Below are 21,766 nucleotides of genomic sequence, written 5' to 3'. Positions count from 1 at the left end.
ATTTTAAAAAGTGGAAGCACGGATCAAGTAGTGGGCAGAAGTAACTGGGCGTTGTTTAGGGAAACCTTTGTTTTGCAGTGAACTTGTAAAGTTTGGTAATGATGATGCAGTAGTCACTGTGCGGGTGTCATGCGCGATGCCACCACAGCTTCTAAGTGAATATTTTTAACCAGATTATTCATAACACAATGTAAAGCATTACAGTGGAGACAGTGGGTGTACTCATAGTGATTCATCATCGTCAGTCTATTTTATGTCCACTGTGACGAAGGCCTCTCCCTGCGATCTCCAATTAACCCTGTCCTGTGCCAACAGATTCCAACCAGCACCCGCAAATTTCCTAATTTCGTCGCACCACTTAGTCTTCTGCAGTCCTCTACTGCGCTTCCCTTCTTTTGGTACCCATTCTGTCACCCTAATGGTCCAACGGGGTATCTAATCTGTGCATTACATGACCTGCCCAGCGCCATTTTTAATAGGTGTCTTCCTATTTTTTTTGTGTGTGCAGAATTAAGTAGCTGTGGAATCTCTGTAGATATTTTCCAAGCTATTTATGTAAGCGGTCCATACTCCTTGATTATGCAATGCCTCTATGACTGCTGGTATTTCTACTGAATCAAATGCCTTTTTGTAATCTATGAAAGCCGTATAGAGAGGTTGATTGTACTCTTCGTATTTCTCGATTACCTGATTGATGACATGGATGTGATTCATTGTAGAATATCTCTTCCTGAAACCTGCCTGTTCCCTTGGTTGACTAAAGTCCAGTGTTGCCATTATTCTATTGGGGATTGTCTTGGTAAATATTTTATATAATACTGGGAGTGAACTAATGGGCCTATAATTTTTCAATTCTTTAATGCCTCCCTTTTTGTGAATTAGTATAATGTTTGCATTCTTCAAGTCTCGTTGTGATTATACTAGGAGAATGGCAGGAAACTTGAAAAAAAAAGGAAACAAAAAAAAAAGAAACGAGAAGTAGACAGAAAACAACAGGAAGGTGGCTGGAAGGTTCGAAGTAGTCAGGAAGGTGACCAACCATCTTCCTGTCGCTTTGTCTATGTCCGCTTCTAATTCTTTTCCCTTTTTCAATTTTGCTGGCATTCTCCTAGTATATAACCATTTGCCAACTAGCCGAACAAGCCACTCTTATGAACTTGTAGTGATGCATAAATGCTGAAAATTCAGCGATGCTTTCAGTATCTTTTGCATTTAATATTATTTCTTTGCATGGCATAGAAGTGGCTGTAACTTTTTGACTTGTGACAACGTCTCGCTAATTCATCAGGCTGAGGCTACGCTGTGGCTTTTAATTTGTCTTGGTGCCTGTAGTGGTTCTCCTGTACAGTGTTGCTATAAGGCAGTTTGGAACAGCAGTGAAAAAAAAAAAAGCCTACTGCGCTTGTACTTGCAATATGCAAGCCTACCGTGCTTGCATGTTGTAGGTGTGTGGCGAGCTTGAAAGAAACTTGAAGGTATTTTAATTGGTGTAGTAAATAGTGAGATTCACTCCAGGAAAAGCTTCCTTATGCCGAAATGGTAAATTCCAGAGCAGCATTACAGTTCGCTTCACATGCTTTGTGTGGCAAAGTGTTTTTATTGGGCTATTCTTAGGGCCTCTTGCATGCTGAAAATTAATTTTTGGTAAGAAAATTGCAGTTGGCAATGAACTTTTCTTATTCAGTATAGGCATCATATTCCTAGCCCTTACATAGTCTTGGCTCCTTCCCCCTCTCCTCCTCAACCTTCTTTTTTTTTGTGGGGGTGGGGAGGGGGGGATTTGGCAATTGCTTAAGTCACTATGTAGTGCAATTTGGCTGCATTGCTCTTTTCAGTATTTAGGCTGTAATTCAATATTTAGGTTGTAATAACAGTAACGCCTTCGTCCTGCAGTGGACATAAAATAGGCTGATGATAAACAGTAACATTTCAAATGTAGCAGATTTTATACATTCAATGTAATATGTATTCAGATGGACCAGGATTTGGCATACCCACCCACTTTTCTCCTGCGTGCTTGACCAGTAAAAGGACCAGACACAGCAAGTGTGACAGGTCTTGTTGCTCATGCAGCACTCCTTCATGCCACTGTTCAGCTATGTGTAGTTATGTAACAACTGGAGTGAATGCATACTGGCCTGCTGTTTTGCTGTCAACTTAATTTGTGGTAGCTATTATTCCTCTCATGCAAGAAATTAGATGTCCAATTTTTTTCTTAGTTATTCATTCCATTTTTACTGCTTGAATTTGCTTGTGTGCCAGTCCTCCCCAATTTTTAAACTTCTATTTCAACACTGTATTTGGTGTAGGTGAAAGGGATCCTTCAGCCTACGTGCCCATGGGGTCACCACGGTCGACACGGGACTGTGCTGCGGGACCGGACGAGGACTTTAATGAGACATCCAGCATCTCGGAGTCTTTGACATCAAGGCCAGAGACACCACTACAGCGACCTTTGGAACAGCCACAAGAACAGTTGTTGGAGAGGTCATTAGAAAGGACATTTGAACGGCCATTGGAGAGGTTATATGCACGACCATCAGAGCGATTGTCGGAGCGGTTATCGGAGAGGCTATCGGAAAGACCAGTAGGACACACATTCAAGAGGACGTTGGAACGATCACCAGAGCACTCATCAGAGTGGCCATTGCAACAGTCGCAGCAGTGGCTAGCAGCAACACCCAGTCCCAGCAGCCGAACAAGTCTCATTGGAACAACTAGCTCCAGCAAGAGACAAAAAGTAGGTCTCGCCATTTTTTGTTCTTAGGGTAATAGCCTAAACACCATCCCAAATCAAGGAAAATTGAAACCTCTTCTTCACATTCTGGCTATGGAGAGTACATTTCTACAAAAAGACAATCAAATTTGAGTAAAAAAATTTTTTGTATAGTAATTAGTAATTGGTTCTTTGAAATATTGACATGTGAAAACTCACTCCAGCATTGAAAGAAAACGTTGCTGTGGGCTTTGCATAAAGTTTTCATTTAGGGGTATCAAACTGAGCTTAGCAAAAGTTTATGTATAGTTTGGTGCAATTAAACTGGTTGAAGTGCTTTGAAATCTGCCTCATGAAGAATGGCAGCAGTATGTCGGCCCACATATAGTGGATCCTTGTTTATTGTGGAATGTTTTAGTGCTTATCTTGACGTTGTAGTGATTCACAATGCAACCCCACTCATACAGTGCTTGCTAGATACGAAATGCTGTTTGCTTATCATCTGTGCTTTTATCGATCCTCATTCCATAAGGTTTGTGGCAATAGCTCTGAACAAGCATAAAGCAATGGTAGCTGAATGAGTGCATAAAACCAGTTTGTTAGAAGCCTGTACTCTGCCATCACTGGGAGATTTTGTGAGATTTCAATATCAAAGATTTTTCTTCCAACATGTTTCTTCTGAGTGTGTAACTGGACAGTTAATGCTGCAAGCAGATATTTTGGCCAATATCAAAGATTTTTCTTCCAACATGTTTCTGAGTGTGTAACTGGACAGGTAATGCTGCAAGCAGATATTTTGACCACATTGACTTTAAGATGCGCATCATGACAGATGCTGAAGAAATTGTTAGAAAATAAGATGCTAGGTGCTCTGATTTTGACCTCACTGACAAGATCACGATGGAAGTAAATGTTTCTTTCACAGTTTGGCTTGGCACTCACTGGCTGCAAAATGGTTTTGTAAAGTTCTTCAGGTGAATACACCTATTGTACGGTTGTTGCATTTTGATGGAGTGTGTTAAATACATAGTGATACTAGATTGTGAACAGACCGCAAAGTAGGGATAAGAAAGTGCAACCCTGAATAAAACACATTTCGATATAGTTTTTCAGTTTGTCGTGTGACTGGTTCATTACTTGCATGGAGCACATTCCTAATATTGGGCATGCGAGCTCATGATCAGCATTATTTTAATACATTCTGCTTCTTTTCAACAAAACATTAGAATCCTAAGTAAACAATATTGGTCTCATACGTTCTTTACTGCTTGTTCTCACTCTAGTTTTGTAGTGTATTCAAACAATGAATATGCACCGATGAGCCCAAATGTCTGTTGTATTGAACTTCAAAGTCGCAGGTTGTGACGTTCCACCGTCCCCAAGTGCTGCATCATTTACACAAGTTAAAAAATAAATCGCTGTTTTTGCACGGCTTTTATCTTGGATGCAAACGCATGTAGTATTGAATCAACACATGCCAAGCAAGCTTTTTGAAAGGAGGCACTTCATCAGAGCATTACAGTATGCGCCAAACGTATACACAGTCGAACCCCTGTGGGGATGCGAGACTCTCACACGTCCCCTGATATGTTGCTTTCCCGCACGGCGTGTATCCTGTAATCTGGCTTCGCCGCATGGCCTGGCGCCCGCGGCGGTCGGAGTGGTTGAGGCGCAGTACGAGAGAGGGCGCGAGTGTTGCGCTGCTAGCGCCGCCTCACGGCAGGGTTACTTGGGGGGTGCGGGAAAGATAAGGGTCTGTCTTGAACGGCGGGCCAGGAGTGCCGCGGACATCCCGCACACGCGCCGATCCATGCTTCTGCGAGACCGCCTCGCGTGGCCTGCCTTCGAACGCGCCACCGTTCGCGTGACCGTACGCGCGAACAACCAGGCGTTCGGATCCAGCATGGGGCGAACATATTCGCTCGCTATCCGGTCGCAGTGAGTCGAACTTCTAGATTTGTCGCGCGCCCATCGGCATGTTTTGGGGATAGCAACTCGGCTAGCAGGCATTGATCTATGAAAGGTGCAATAAATGCCCTTGTGATTGTTTGCACTACTGTGTTGTCATTCCTTTGTCCCAAGAGCACGGGTGTGAGAACCCCACACCCCACAAAAACAGAAGCCCGAGACAGTGAAATTCTTGGCACAATGAAACATTTTTGCATCCTCGGTGAGTGCCTCTTGGGATTCGATGCATTTTGTATCTCTTGACAATGAAACGTTGCTAAACTGATAGACGAAATCTACTGGTAATACATTGGACCCCATATTATTATCTGCAGTAAAATCTAATTAAACTGTAATTGCCGGGAGCTCGGAAAAAGTACCTACTAAACAGCAGTACTGCTTAACCGCATTAGCGTGAGATTGCGCACTTACATGTCAAAAATGGAACCCAGAGAGAGTGCATTGAAAGGGCAAAACACATGCAGTATTTATTCACTTCACACGTCAGAAGTCTTTTATGTTTGATGCTGCCACGGCCTAGCAGCGATGACAGCGGCCTCAAACTCAGTTAAGCTGCAAGCCAGCTTTTCCGCCAGGCTCCTCTTCTCTGCAAACACACGCATGTGACCCTAGTAGTTGGCAGTCAGCGCTCGTCCTGTGTTCCTCCCTTGTCCATGTTTATTTTGCGCTGTTTTTCACCCATGGATTCGTACCAACTAGCTCCCATTCATTGCCTTTTAAGTCAACCGCATGAGGCTGATGTAACACGCAGGTTCTGCCACTGTCAGGGCTGAATTGCCAGTACTGTTGCTTTTCATGTCTTCATCACTGTCGTTAGGCGACACTTTGGCAATGACAGATGCAACGATGGCGAAAAGCCGAATCTCGTAGCTGACATCTTTTCACGGTCGTAGCAGCACTGCCAAGCAACTTCATCGCATTCCAAATGCTACACACCGTAGTCAAAGATAGATCCTTCTTGCATGCCAGCGCCGACATCATCGTGCCACTATTGATAGCACGATCGATGTCGGATTTATTCTATGCTGAGCACCCAGTTTTTGTCAGAGTTTTGGCATGACCTGACTCCTAGCTAGAACGACACAATACGGGTCACAATAGCGATGAGTTGCTGAGGAGCAACCTTGATCTCTTGAGACGCCCTTTTTAAAGAATGAATGAGCCGTGGTTCAGTAGAGGTGAGCTGTGGTTCATTTGGAGAGAGGAAGTCGGTTTGCTCTCGTTCAGTGAGCTGTGCTGAACCATTCTGTCAGAGCCGGGTCTTCTGCTGTGTGAGACTCCTGCACCTTCTATTAGCAGTGCGAGAAAGTAACTGCCCTCCTGCCCTTCCTCACAAGAGTTGCAACCACACCCTTGCCTTCAGGTTTCTTTTGAGCCGCTCTTCTTAAAGAATGAGTGAGCCATGGTTCAGCAAAAGTGAGTGGAGGTTCTTTTATAGAGAGGAAGCCGGCCCCTGCATTCGGTCAGCCGTGACTAACCGTTCCATCAGAGCCAGGTCTTCTGCTGGGTTTCGTGGTTTCGTTTTCTTGCCGACAAGTTCTGGTCGGCGTGGCAGACTCGCGCTGCTCGTACTCACTCGCTGTGTGCGTTGTGCGTGGCAGTCCCTTTGGTGTTGTGTGTGTCCTGTAGTGTGGCACCCGATGCAACTGAAGGGAGAAGTAAAGGAGCCTTAATTGGCAAAGGATGGTGCTGTTAGTTGCCTGCTGCTGTTAGAATGATGTCTGATGACTCTCACTGATGGCGCATCATGCGCTGGTGCAACACTTCGGAGATGAAGTCATCCGTGTCTTTTAAAGACAAAGGTCAATGTGCAGTTTATGTCCTGGTCTTCATTCGTGCTAATTAATGTAGTTGTGAAAATGTCGCCCATGTCATCCACTTCTGTGCATTTTTTGAGCATGTATCATTAACATGTCAATAAAACGAGGCCAATGATCTGTTGTGTGGTAATGACTTCATTTTTTTTTGTCCTGGTGCATGATGGCCTGATCGCTAGTATTGCGCATTTGCATGTGCTCAAGCAAAAAACAAACCACAAAAAAAAAAACAGCAAAAGGTATGTGTGGCAGAGGTTGGGGAGGTGAGCCGGCATAAAAAAACGAGAAAGGGTGGAAGTGCCGCATCCATAACACAAGTTACAGATTTAAGTGAACCGGTGGGCCATTCAAATGAACCAGTTAATTTCAGTGAGCTGAGCTGTTCCAAGCCGCTCACTGAAGTGAAAAGCTTTGCCCATCTCTAGGCCACAATTCTCTCTGGCATGGCGCCGAAATGATGATGCTGATGTGGCTTCACCCTTCCAAGCGCCCTCTGCAGTTGCGCTTGGAGGCCATTCTGATCTCTGAGGCTCCTTGTTCTGCTGGGCCGACCTACCGCCATGATTGCACGATGAAAAGTAGAAACACTATGTGTTCATACAATAAGCTGGTACAGTTTATGCAGATACATAACGCATTATGTTCAATGGCCACTAGTCGAAGGTTCGACTTTACTACTTTTAAAACAAGACTACTGTTTGAGCAGGTACGGTATGATGGGGTTTTGCTGTGCCTGTTTAATGCTAACAGAGTACAAAAAGTACTAAAATGCACTTTCTCCCCCCTTGTATTGCGTAAAATGTTGTCACAACATGCCTGTGAGGCCAATGCTATTTTTGTTTACAAAAACAGCCAGTCGGTGTAAGCGATTGTGTGCACCTGGAAAACATCATTGCTGCCATCTTGTTTGTTGTTCGCCTTTTGTGTACCTAATGCAGTGCCTAATCTGTGCCTCGGTGCAGAAAAGTGCAGGAAAAAAGAACATTCACATCCTACTGACATGAACTTGGTTAAGCGCTTAAGATGGCTACAGCGTTGGCTGTCATGCCTTCGACCGTGATTAAGCGATCGTCCGAGAATTCCTTCGTCCGATCGTCCCTTGCTTGAACGCTGGCTTGGTACCACCTAACTAACATTGCATGTGGATATGGCGTCGCCGAACGTAGATTTGCGCTAATGCGTAGTATATTCTCGGTCGGTTGCTTTTGTTGATGCAAGATACAATCACTTTCAGTTTCGGCACTGTACGTGTCAGTGTCCATGGGTGACAGCATGCACTGGAGGGAGTTGCTCCTTTTCTGCTGCTGAGTTAAGTGAAATCTCGCGAAAGGGATTTTATCTCCAAAACCAATTGACTGAGATGCCACTTGACGTTAGTGCTGCCATCGCTGACTTTATGCATGGGGTGCACTTTGTGCCGTCGGCAATGCTATTCTATAGCCTCGAGCGAGGCTTGCCAAAGTAGGCTAGTGGAATTTTGACCACAAAGTTTTGTTTTGGTGCGCATTCCCTGTCTGTGCTTTCTCATTTCACAGCAACGAAATTCTCGCAATAGCAAATTCTTTCTCTTCCCCCACTGATTCAGTTATTGAATGGTTCAACTGTTGCAACGTTTTTTTTTCTCTTGTTCTTCGCTTTTGCTCATGCCTGCTTCTCTCTGTAATGCTGTAAAGCCCTGAGGGTGAAAATAACTGAAATGAAAATGAAATGAAACTGTAATACAATTCTTTACCAAGTAGGGATAATGCGATGTAGCCAACATTTGCTTTGGCATTTGCTTTAATGCATTAGCCAACATTTGCGAGGAGGTCCCCTTGGCAGTTTAAACTCTGGGACACCCTTCTGTACTAATAATTACCATATACGCTCCTGTATTCAAATATTTTCAATAAAACCTTCAAACCTTCAAAAAAAAAATCACATTCCTTCTTGCAGCTTTGGCAGGAAGAGAGCCCTCTGAAGTCTCCTTTCTACTCTGGTCAGACGACATATGGTGGAGCTGCTGCCCAGAACAGGTTACGAATGCTGGCCACGTCACAGGTTCCCACGGTATGTATGGTACTGTTCCGACTTATCAGCAATGCCAGCTGTGGATGGTTCTTAGTGAGGACTCAGCCTATCAGTGTACTGTCGACAACAGATTTTCCGGATCTTACGGGAACAAAAAAATAGTCCGAAAGGTCGAACAGTCCAAAAAATTTTTTCAGCCCAAAAAATAAAATTTATTAGGCTTAGAGTGGCTTTAAAAAAACTCTAATAATTAGATTAGATTTGCTTGGATTTGTGCTAGAGTGATGTTGTCTCCATATACAGTCCGCAAGAGTGTCACCAAGTTGGCGATCGAAGAAACGAGCCACGTTATTCACACACTTGGCTCTTGTGAAGGCACAGGTGGTCGCGCTGAGCACAAAAATGCGAAGCTGAGCAAATGTACACAAAGATGCGATGTTGTCTCCGAGACACACTTGGTCTATGTTGAGGGCACACCACGTGCAGAATGGCGCCAAAACTTTAAAAAAATATAGGGGGGGGGGAAGAAGAGGGGAAAAAAGGGGGGGATTTTGCATCAAGTAATTACGACGATAGTGTTGAAAAAACAGGGTGGGGGGGGGGGCATTTTCTGGAGTGTTTTGTCAGCCAAGAAAGAGCGGGCATGGCCTCCTAGACAGGAGAATAGCTTGCTTTATTGATAGTGTGTGCCTCCCAGTCTTGGAGGCCATGGAGCGGGCCACTGGAAGCCAAGCCAGCCATAGTTTCCTAAAATATACTAGAGGGAACCCTGATGCTGCAATCGTTAAGCCGCCGTGGGAATGATGGAAAGTCCATAAATTTGTCTGATCTTTGTGCTTGTGGATTCGTTTATTAGGCTTTGTATGCCTTCAGTGTCATAAATTTCAGAGAAATCTATAGTTTTTGAAGTGCAGATGCTGTGAACACACACAATCGCTGCTAATTGCAATGGTTCAGCTTATCGAGGTGGGGAAATTGAAATGCGCCAAGTGTCTCAAGGCACTGGCTTGCCCGTGATAAATTTATGAGGGGGCTTTATGTCCCTTATGTCCCTTGTAGTGCATGCGCCCGTGGCATAATGGTTTCGATGTTGGCCGTCTGTGCTAGAGGTCCTGTGCAATCTTTTTCAATCTAGGGGAGGCGCTGTGCTCAGCTTCGTTGAGTGAAGGTAGGGTTAGGATCGTTTTGAGAATACGGTGATCAAACACTGATCTCAAACACACTGCACCTGAGCCTTAGCTGCATTTAGAAGAGTTTGATGTTGGGCTTGTTGATATGCAATTTCTGAATTTGCCCAGAAACCTGCCCACAGAGCAGCATTGTGTAATACACTTTAAATCTCTTTAGTAGTTAAGCAGTGGCAGTGATGGCACTGTGAATCTCCGTTAACTTGAAGCTTTAAAAACTGGAAAGAATTCCAAGATAACTGTAGTTTCGAGATAAGTGAAATTGCAAAATAGAAGCCTGCTGGCTTTGCAGGATGTCACCAGTAATGCTATTGGTCATTTTCGTGTGCAACCCACACTTCAACATATATGGGCAGCGGCTTTACTGGCACTCTGCCTAGACAGAGTGCTTGGCACATAGTGTGGGGATGCGCACCTCTCACACGTCCCCTCATATGTGGTTTTCCTGTATAGCTCCCGTCTCCTGTAATCCGGCTTTGCCGCGTGGCTTTGTGCCGGTGGCAGTTAGTCTGGTTGAAGTGCATTGCGAGAGATGGTGCGAGGGTGGCTCTCCTAATGCCACATAACAGCGGGGTTACTTGGTCGCAGAAAGGAGAAGGCTCTTCCTCTTTTTCTTGGGGTCGGCAAGCGGCACGGACGTTCCGCGCGTGCGCTGATCCATGCTTCTGCGAGACTGTCTCACGAGGCCTCGTTTGAACGCACCACCATTCGCTTGACCACGTACGCACGAACGACCAGGCGTTGGTGTCCAGGATGGGGTGAACATCAGCAGAACTGATAGTTGGGCGAGTTGGTATGAATTCATAGTGAAATATTTAGTGCGCACAATCGACAAGGACACATTGAAGGGGGACACACGAGCTCTTACTCACAGCTGGTTTATTTTCGGAAAGATACAGAACATAAATAGCCCAGCTATCAGCACAGAGCATGTGCACCAAGTCGTCAGTATAAACAAACTAACTTGTGAAATTACAGAAGCGTTTCATATCAAAAAGTGTGCTGAAAAATGCGTAAGCCAACCATCAGTTGCAATCACTGACAATGAATTTGCTTTTTTAAATACAATTGAACCTTTTTAATCTGTTTTTAATCTGTCTCTGTTTATACTGACGAGTCTTGTTGCCCATGCTCAGTGCTGATAGCTGGGGTATTTATGTTCTGTGTCTTACCGAAAATAATACAGTTGTGAGTAAGCGCTCGTGTGTCCCCCTCCACTGTGTCCTTGTCGAGTGCGCGCACTAAATATTTCACTTTGGAGTGAACATATTCGCTCGCTATCCGGTCGCGGTAAGTCGGACTTCCTAGATTTGTCGTGCGCCCATCGGCATGTTTTGTGGATAGCAACTGGGCTGGCCGGCATTAGTCTATTAAAGGTGCAGTAAATGCCCTTGTGATTGTTTGCACTACTTTGTTGTCGTTCCTTTCTCCCAAGAGCACAGGTGAGAACCCCACAAGAGTCAATATGATTAATCCTAATGCGCTATTTTTAAGCCAGCCATCTGAGGATAACCAGTTTCACAAAACTAAAAAGCTGACGCTGCTACTTTCTGCATTGTAATGAATTCCAGCCAACTTCACTTCAAAAACCGAAACAACTGCGGAAGAGTGCATTTGTCATGTCTTTAGCAGACGCCTGAGAATGATGTGGCATTTTACTCCTTATCATCCTACGAGCGTTCTTATCAAGCTGCGATCTTGCTGAAACTTTATCAGCTTGCATGCTGGGGCGGTAACTTTCTGTGATAGTTTCCCTTACACAAGATTTCGTGACACTCAGCATGGAACACATGTGTGCATACGGCTGACAGCATTTTTGGCGCTGTTCCAAGCTCGCTATCTTCTTCACAAAGTGCCAAGAGTGCTGTCGGCTGTATACTTCTACGCGTCCAGTACAGAGTCTCGCGAAAGGGAAGCTCCCTGAAAGTGTTTATCCGAGAATCTTGAAAGAGGTCACCCGAGGCTTCTTTTGGGCACAACACATGGGCTGATTGTGCCTGCTCAAAAGTGCAGATCCCTTTGCTCAAGGTCACATTTAATACACTGTGACCACATTGATGTCTCACTGACAGCGTCCTAAATAATATGGGGCGGAAAGGCTCTCACCTAACCGCTGCTGTGTGAGGCTACAACAAAGTGGCAGCAAACAGCCGAGCAAGTGTTTGCCAATGGTCATAGATAGGAGGAAAAATAAGCGAGAGAGAGGGGGGGGGGGGAGCATGGGCATGGCGCATTGCTTGGCTCGGCCAGGTAGCTGCCGCCTGGCGAAAAGCATACAAGCAATGTTGCTGACGCTACCCTCTTACTTGTTTTCTGGTATTTTCGAAGTTGGGATTTCGAGATATCCTGAGTCATGCACAAACATTTTTCGAAATATAATAGGTGAGAAACACATGGGTTGACACCATGGCCAGAAAACGTTTGAAGGTTTACTGTATCACGATTCTGGAGTTGCTGGTGCATTTGTGGTCTCCAACCTTCTTTGCAGCCTTAATCGGGTAGCATTATCTTAATTTTTGTGCACATTGGCTTTGCTTTTACCTCATCTACAAAGGTGTTCCTAGGTAGCACCTGATAGTTGGATGAACCCACCACTAACAATGAACTGCCCTTTCTGTCTGCAGGTACCTGTCATGGCCCGAGGTGTGAAGCCAGGCGGTGCAACAGCTGGGCTAAGTAACACCACCCGCCAAATCCTGGCCACCCTTGAAAAAATGGCAACTCCTGTGACGGTGCGATTCTTACTTGTTAAGGGGAACTTGCCTTTCACACAAGAAATGGCAAAAAAATTGCTTTTAGTTTCTGTGATTCTTCCACTATTTTATTCCACTATATGTTCACTGAAAACCCATGCAGCACTGCTGTAAAATAATTTGTATAAACAGAGATGGTGAAAAATTTCAGGGAAATAACGAAAATAGTTTTCGGGCCATGATATCTCCATGATACCACAACTGGGCACTGCCATCTTATAAGCCCATTTCTCTAACTTAAAGTTCGCTGCTCCAGATATCCTGCCCAAAGAAACAAGTACATAAAATGACATGATATCACCATTTTGAACCTGTTCGCGGCGCCGTATACTTATGTCATTGACCCTGAAAGGGTTAAGGTATTCACAGTAAGCTCTATTGTTGCCATTCTTGCACGACTATCACTAAGTTCCTTTAATATTTGAAATTGGCCTTTCTGTAGACTTGTAAACATCTCCTTAATCGTCGGCCCAGGGTTTTGCTCCATAACCTCGCAAATCAGCAATTTACAGGCACAGAAACAAGTGTAAGCTGCAAAATGCCGCAGTTGTGGCAGAAAAACAGCATAGGGTCGTCATTATTGTACGTTAAAATATAACCAACGTGCAAACAGGGAGATGGTCAGCGGCATGATCCCTCCAATTACGCTGAGCCCACTGCTGAAGCGTTGCGGAGAGTCTTGTCTGAAAGTCTGAAAGTCTTGGCCCGGTCTTGTGATGTCACTGTAAGTCGGTGGATCACATGGTCCTCATAGAGCATGCATAGCTGCGGAAACGAGGCCAAGTAGGGGATGGTCCAACAGCAAGTGCCGTGTTTGCTGTCACCCTTGTTTGCTGCTGGACAAGTTCGTGCATCGATGGTCACTGCGGCAACCAGAAGCAGGGAAACCCGTGCAAACAACAAGAATTGGTTGGTCAGTGGCATGATCCCTGCGATTCTGTCTTGTCCACTTGTAACGATATCTTGTAGCAATATCTGTCATACCACCTTTTCAAAAGAGAACCTCACGATGAGCTCTGTTCACCAGGCCCCTTGGGTTGGCTCAGACACCTGGCTGTGGAAGTAAGGTATCACACAGACGTACAAGCTGGAAAGCCCCTAGCAGCTGTGTTGCTACCTGCCTATCAGTGGCTCTCTCTGATCCTAAGCTCCACAGCCATTGTCAAGGGAAGATGACTCAGAAGGCTGCTTGAGAGCCTTCATTCAGTGACATGGTCAATTCTACCAAAAAGAAAAAAAAAATCATTCACTGATTGCATTGCTAGAGACTACTATCAGTGAGGCAGTCTGCAGGTACAGCGCACAGGAACTATATTCGTGCCCACACAGCATTCTGCACCTGACTTGGTTTAAAACCCAGGCACTGTGCTCTTTGTAGAGCAGCAGTAAAGAATGCTATACAAAAAAACAAGTGTGTGTGTTGGGGGTTCGAAGGCACACCAGGCGAGAGGCCGCATGTCCAAGGAGTCCCTTATCACAAAGCTTGCCAAAGACTACAAATTTTAGCACTTGTTCTTAGAGAACTGAAAAGGCAAAACTTTGAGAGTCGTTTTCTCAAAACCGTTCTTTTTTTCCTTGCTGCTCAGCGTTTGGAGCTCGTTTCTTTGTTACCGTTGGGCCTATTCTGACTCTGCTTCTTTTTTTTTTTTTTTTTTGTCATGTCCCTTGGGCTACAGTGCAGGTTGTCACATTCTCGCTTTTTTTATCTTGACTTTCTTTTATAAATTTGTGATGTGGCTATTTGTTCACCCTGAACGTGCACTGGATGCGAAAGTAACACCCCTGTCAAGTGGGCAAGTTAAGTGCACTTACAGGGAGTGCACTTCGGGACCTTGAGTGACACTTTAGGCTACGCGGTGCTGAACGGGAAAACAGAGCACACTCGCACTAAAGAAAATCGGGACCGACCAAAACCATGTTTTCTTGAACATGTAGATTAAAATAAAAAAAACTTCTAAAAGGCGCTTGTTTTAGTTGTATTATAAAGGAAAAACAATCATAATCTATATTTACTCAACAAAAAATGAAAATATTTTTATCAGAAGAGTGTTGCAAGTCAAGGCCGGCCAAGACAAATGCCTAGCCAATCCAGTACAATAGGGTGGCATGTGACAAAGCGACCTTTGATCCTGCTAGAACAGAATATCAGCGAGTTCTGTTCTTATTATTTTGTTCTAAGCTGTTCAACAGCTAGAATGAACTTCTGTGTACTTTTGCCATGCATTACATCTTGTATTGTTAAAACAGCTGGCTGCGAGGCGACGCACTCGACCAGCAGAGTGCGTTCCGTGAATGCGCTCCCTTCGGAGTGCACTCTTCTGCGAGTACACTTCACTTGCGATGCTTAGATTTTGGAAAGTGCACTTAAAACCGAGTGCGCTCTCCATAAGTGCACTTAACTTGCCCACTTGACAGGGGTATAACATAAAAAACTGCAATCCAGAATATTTGTGTTGTAAAAAAAAAAAAAAAGCAAGAATGTCACAACTTTCAGCACGCATTTAGCTATGTAGTCAATACTCATTGGCCCTTCCATTGCATTTTTAAGCTCTCAGGGCCCCCAGAAGATTTAAAGGAGAAAAATTTTGTGTAATGAAAGGTCGTCTAGGTATCGCTGAAAATTTTATAAAAGCATCAGGGAGATATTTTAAATATTTGTGTCAAGTTTCATCAATATCCATGAAGCAATAAGGAAGTTGATTTCGAAAGCCATGTTCCCCCTCTCCATCAAAAATTGTATGCATGTTTTTATTCCACGTTTTCTCAACGAAGGACATAGCGATGCCTGAAGCGCCAGGAAAAGCGCCAAAATTGGAGCATTTTATAATTTAATTGGCCTGTGAATTCAGTTTCCATGCCAACTGCAGCGTCATACATCAACAATTTTCAGCAGTGCATGTGACGCAAAGGTACTCAACTTATACCCCTGTAATGTGGCAAATGTAAGGTCATTTACCACGAATGTTGTTTGCTTGTAATGCCATTTGTTGTTGTACAGTAAAATGTAATGACATTTGTTGAAAATGGCATTTCCAAATAAATGAGTTCGCCAAGCTCATTCACATTCGTTTTGGAACTGAATGTGTATCTCAACCCCAGGAGTCTACCGGTCAGCTTTGTAAACAGTAAATACTTTTTATCTGTTTAAAAAAAAGTAGCTATTGTTGTGTTGATTTTATTACCTACTTACTACTTTAATGATGTTTAAGTGCTTCACACTTCGTAATTACAGAAAGCTACTCTCACTCCAGTGACTGGGCACCTGTCTTTGTCTGTGGCAGTTGTATTTGTTTGCACGGACCGTCGGCCGCGGCTACTTGACGTATATTCACGTGTCTTGCTATGGCACGCACTAACGATGTTAATGTTGGGAGTCCGCATTCACATCAGAGCCACGATAACGAGCAACTACTGTTCTCGTTCCTCTTCAGCAGAGGTGGTGGATGCGCCTGTTGTGCTTTTTGCTATGTTGCTTGCCTGATCTTCGGCTTGGCTTGGTTGGCAGTATCGACAAGTTAATGATCCAAAGCAAAGTATGGAAGGGAGGATCAGATGTTCCAATAGATTTTAGCATATTGGAAAATAATTATTGGACAAAAGTGGGCTTGACTCTTTTTTGTACTACCGTCATTGTCATCATCTTCAAATTACTATGTTTTTTCGCCATTTGACAGCGTGCGGTGATGACATCAACCTCAACAAATGTCATTTGTTGGAAATGAGACATTAGATTTTCCATGTGACAAGGATATTATACTGTTCATTTTGATTGGTTGGGGCAAGAAGAATATGTTTTGCATGTTTATGCTATACATACTATGCGACCTTAGAAATAAAAATGTGTTATGCTTTTTAAAGCTACAAAAAGGACACAAATTTGTGCAATACAAATTAATTTAGTTTGTACAAGACACGAATTTCAACAGTGCATACAAATTATTTATTGTATATGCTACCAAAGGTAGTATTTACATTAACTCTAGTCTACACTCAAAATATAATGAAAAGAATAAGCATTTGCACACAGCATATACTTATGAACAGTGCATAAAGTGATTCTGTATATTTTGGACGAAGATCTGAGGACCATTTATAAAATTTAATGTGCATGAGAAGGTGAATTTGCAGGCGCCTTAACTAGATGGCGCCGCCATATAAAGTGAGGCCGCAAAGGGAAGACCACAATGGGCAGGAAACTTACAGTGCTGTGGGATGAAGCTGTGTTTTGATTGGAAGCTGCTTAAGTCCTCACTGGGTCAGCGAAATGTGAAGTGTGTATCTCTTACTGTAGTCTGCGTTTATGTTTTTTCAGTTTAATAACTTGTGTGGCCACGTCAATTTTGACAATTCCGTTAGCATCAGTTTTGGGCGAACACAAGAAACTTGTGATGCAGAACGTGGCAGGTATAAAAGGGACGGAAGGTCATTTAATGTAAGACAGTCTTACTAAAACTGTCGATTTTACATGTTTTGAAATTTCCGTTCGTTCGTTCTGAATACTTTGAAAAATTCCAAATACTGACTACTGCGGAATAGCATATTTGACGAAAGATTCAAAACTTTTATTTGCATAAGCCTACTCACTTTGTTTGGCACATACAGTTAAACCTCTATAAAACGAAGAGTTCGCCTTTCATAACCTCTTGTCCATAGAACACTATTTAGAATCTCAATATAACGAAGTATGTATGGGATTTCAGTATAACGAAATTTCACTGCGGCCACGAAGGAACACCGAGACAATAAATTGAAACTTCTGCGGATGCAGATGGTCAAATGATTGAATTACAAGCGGCTGCTTGCAAACGCACCTCTGAAATCACGTGCCACGTGACGAGCGAGCCATCGCCAAAGTGGAGCTGCATCATGTTCCCTATGCAGCCCAAGTGCGATAAGATCCTATCACGCCCTGCGCACTGTGCGCTTTAGGTGTGAGTGAAACTGTGCGGGGGTGAGACGAGAGTTTGTGGTTTCACAAGTGCCACCTTCCCGCGCAAGCAGAGGGGAGGAAGGGGAGGGTAGCGAGCTTGTGGTAACGCCATCAAGCGCTCGCGAGGGGGTGTAGGGGAGTGGGGGGTAAATTTGCGTGCGTCTCGGCCATGGCTGCCACGGCTGAGCACATGCGCAGTCGCGCACCCTGTTTTAAAGGTACTCTGCTGCACGTGTAAAGAGTGGGTGTGCCGAGACTGCATGGCATCATGTAAGCTGTCTTCTCGTACGCTTAGTATTGGTGATGGCGTAATTTTGAGTTTCGGTGACCTGTTGGAGCGAGAGGCAGACGAAGTATTCATTCCCCACTGCTGGCACTTTTCATGATAGCGTCGTCCCAGTGCGGGGACCATATCAGCTGCGAGGGCTTCACCGCTGATGTGAAGATATCGTCGACAGGGGAATGAAACAGTACCATTCGTCGCTGACTGCCAAATTCGTCAAAATGAATTGTTTTCTCATTCAAGGTTGCTTTTTTCGATTGCCTGATAATTCGGAAAATTCTGTGGCCTCTTTCGTTGTAAGAAAATCGATCGGCAATTGCACTTGTTTGCATAAAAGGTCGAATTGCATACAACAAAGTTTAGTATAACAAAGCAAATTACCAACTTTACAGACTTTGTTATATCGAGGTTTAACTGTATTTATCTAGCCTGGAGCAGAGCAGAGGTCAAAATTTGATGCCACGGAGAGATGGTGCAAAAACTTTAAATGGCATTACCAACAGTTTAGTTTTATGCAATCCATGGTGTACCAAGATCACTTATGGTAGGACTCGTCTTTTGCTCAATTTCAGAAGTTTCATCTAGGCAACTCTTGGCTGGATATTGTACTAATTTTAGCGGGAAGTTTTTTATCTACTGTTTTGCATAGGTGGGCACTGGCAGCCAGGTATTTTGCCTGAGGGCATGAACGCCGGAGGTCGGGGCAGGAGAGTGTGCTCATGGATTAGTCTTTGCTGCGCTCACCGGTATGCCTGCGTCACTACCACCGTCATGACTGATGCCACTCTAGGTGGGCACTGGCATTGGAAAAGGCTGTAATGTGCAAGGACGCCGGTTATCCTCGATTGTTTCTTTACCATATTTTTTTGATGCCACATTCACACATGCTTGTTCCAGGATGACCTTTAAGGGCACTTAAGAGTAACTATTTCGAGTTGTGCTTTTGAGCTTTGGTATAACAAAACTGGATATAAATAATGGATATAACAAATTAGGTTCGTTTTTGGAACTGAAAAATATTGACTGTTGTGCACCGAGCAGATCACTTTCTGCCGGGCTCAGCACTCGTTCTATGCGGCAATTCAAAATTCCCATGTCGAATACCCTGTCGAGCACAGTCTTTATCACCATTGTGCCTAGCTACATGGTGGCCTAGATAACATGATGGCCGCGCATAAGCCGCACATTGCTAGTATCTCATTGTACCTCTCTCTCGCTATGGGACGTAGCTGGCAAAGCTAGGCGTGCATGTCCACCCTCCGAAATTGCAATCTCGGAGCTGCTATGCCTGGGAGTGCCATGCCACGTATCGATGATGCTGCTGGTGTGTAGTGTACGGAAAACCAGTGCCTCCACTTCTCTTGCTCACCGCAGCGCGGTGCACTGGCTGGCACACCTAAACTTGACCTCCGAGATTGCATCAGTGCGATCTCCGTAGCCAAAAGCTGGCCAATCCAAGCCAATCTGGCATGCTTACACAACGGGGCCACGAAAGAGTGGCAGATCAGATAGTTCCTGTTTCATGTGCCAAACGCATGCCAAGCTCTGTTGGCCGTATTCTTTGAAAAGTTAGTGAAATCTCACGAAGGTGAAACTATCTCATGAACGTCACCTCAGAATACCACCTCAGTTGCCTAGTTGGCGCACAGTGTTGTGGGCCATGTGCAGCTTGAACACCATGGAGTTTCCTTCCACCACATCGCCGTTTCGTGACAATATGAACGAGCCAAGTGGAAAGCGGAGACAAGACTATTACATTGGAACAAAAGGAGGCTATTGTAAATCCTGTCGTGTTAGGTGCTGGAATGTTGTGTGTTACACATGCCTGAGATTGTTTTGCTGTTTTATTAAAATTTCATTGTATACATGGCTGCATAGCGTTTCGGCAGACCACGGAGCCATAGTTTTCTTTTTTTTAATGTTTAATGTTGTGTATACCATTGGGCATATACTGCACTAAAGGGCAATAGTAACTGGTATAATAAAGAAATGGATATAACGAAGTAATTTCAGCTTCCTCTTCAACTTTCTTATATTGAGGTTCAAATGTACTATTAGCAAATTACTCTTCTACCATGCCAAAAAGGCTACTTTTACTGTGATTAGAGACCTTGTAAACCCGGAAAGATGCAAAAACGAAGACTAGTGTTGAGACAGTGCCTTGAATTTCCTGCACCAGCTCACCGTAACGTCGTGGATTTTTATGGTGTCTGCTCGTATCTAGTTAATTTTTATGATGAAAGATCAACTGTATTGTATTGTAATGTGCCAAGAATTATTACTGAGCTAGAGGGGCCCTAAATATGAATAAAATTCTTGAAAATCCGTAATGTGCGAACTGACAATACTGGTACTAGTGTTTCAGTATAAAATTTACTAAGTGGAACTTTGGCCTTCATTTACGCTTTTAATAATGAACCTCCACCCATCAAATGAACATAAGTAGTTTTGAAGGAATAATTTACTGATCTAGACCTATACAGTGTTTCTCTTTAGTGTCCCGTTTCGAGCAGTAGAAGTACTACACTCATTGCTGACACTTGCGCATAGGAGGCGAAGCGGGTGCCACTGAGGAGCAGGATAGCAGGTGGCCGGCCGTGGACTCTCCCGCATCACAGAGATCCCCCTGCACCAACACAGGTTTGTCTTCCACTATAAGCCTTGTCGGCTTTGGTGTACAGTGTCCTCATGTAATATTGTAATGCTACTTGACCCAAGAAATTCTTCTCTGTTTGTCTATTCACATTTTAAGTACTTACACATTTCTTAGCTATATATTTTATTGCTAGTGTAAATTTTTGTTGGTCAGTATAAAGTAGCTTCATGTGGTGCCAACTCAACCCTCTATGAAGGTGATGATGGTGGCGATTAAGTGTAGGAAGTGCTGAACAACTGCTATTGTGAAAAAACACTCCATCATACATTTTTTGCAGCGCAGTTGACTTCTGTTATGTTACCAGAGAACGTAATTTGGTGCCTGCATTGACTACTTTCACCTAGAGTTGACTACCATTAATTCAACCCAGAGGAGATCGACAAAATTGATCGAATAATTAGGTCTCCCAAATCGAACAGGTGCGCCCACTTTTTATGTGTCCAAAGTAGAAGACTAACGTAGAAACTACATTAACCCTCTGTGGGTCAATTTTGTTTATTTCAGATTTAAAATGTTCAGACAGGCCCTATTTAGAAAAATTACTGCAAATTTTTTGAGTGACCATAAAGAGACAAAAAAAAAAGTATTTTCTGTAGGTAAACATGCATTGTTTATTCATAAATACAGATGGGTTGCATAAACACTTATAAGAATAAAAAAGTAGATACACTGAAATTATGTATTCTGATTCAGCACTTAGGCAGCAGTCTGCATTGGAGGAATGGCCGCTCGACTCACTTGCAGCAGAGCAGCCAGCGTGCATGCCTATAGTGTAATCGCACCATGTATGCGAGTGCACGCAAGAAAATTCTATGGTTGTGCACCCGTCAGAAAAACCAAGAGAGTCAGAAACTTGCAGTAATCCTTCATCCCATCGCCAACGAAGGGCAATCAGCTTTCGCGAGTCTCAAGAAAATATACGCAGGCATAGGAGCACCAATTGTATATGGTGGCTTCCTTTGTATGTACCATAGATCACCTTTGAACAGATGTAATTGCACCTTGTGAGTAATAAACAAGCGAGCATCTAGCACTGACCCTTTGAGAGGTTAGAAACCAGACAGAAATCGCACTTGCGAGCACAGCAAACTGAAACGGCCTATGAGACGAAACCAAAACTACCTGCTGCGCACACGCTGATGTACAAACGGTAGCTGATGCGGTGGCACAAAGATCTGCGGAATGAGAACCGTGAGACTATGGACGGCATTGTAAATATAAAGTGTGAACAATTTGGTGCTTGTTCACGCCACCGTATATTTGTCTCTGACTCTCAAAGGGTTATAGTCCTAAGCTAAGTAGAAATCTAATGCACACGAAATTTTTAGCAATCAGAATGTGCGAGACTCTATGATATATGTTGCACTTTGCTACGATACATCTGTGTTATGCGAAGGAGCGTATGGACATTGCAAAGGCAGTTTTGGTTTTGTATCCAATAGCACT

At 43.9% G+C, this 21,766-nt stretch overlaps 1 protein-coding gene across 2 annotated transcripts in view; it reads left to right on the top strand.

Moving 5' to 3' along the window:
- Nucleotides 1–21,766, top strand: part of LOC142557732 (uncharacterized) — a 134,581-nt gene that overhangs the window by 19,614 nt on the left and 93,201 nt on the right. For both annotated transcript variants that reach the window (XM_075669784.1, XM_075669783.1), the window contains exons 3-6: nt 2,310–2,740; nt 8,437–8,550; nt 12,323–12,430; nt 20,215–20,304. In XM_075669784.1, the coding sequence (XP_075525899.1) occupies nt 2,310–2,740; nt 8,437–8,550; nt 12,323–12,430; nt 20,215–20,304 (743 nt within the window). The remainder of the gene's footprint in view (nt 1–2,309; nt 2,741–8,436; nt 8,551–12,322; nt 12,431–20,214; nt 20,305–21,766) is intronic.

Source organism: Dermacentor variabilis, chromosome 9 (genome assembly GCF_050947875.1).
Source record: "Dermacentor variabilis isolate Ectoservices chromosome 9, ASM5094787v1, whole genome shotgun sequence".
Lineage (NCBI taxonomy): Eukaryota > Metazoa > Arthropoda > Arachnida > Ixodida > Ixodidae > Dermacentor > Dermacentor variabilis.
The sequence above is the reverse complement of the archived record's forward strand: the minus strand, read 5'-3'. Positions and strand labels throughout refer to the sequence as shown.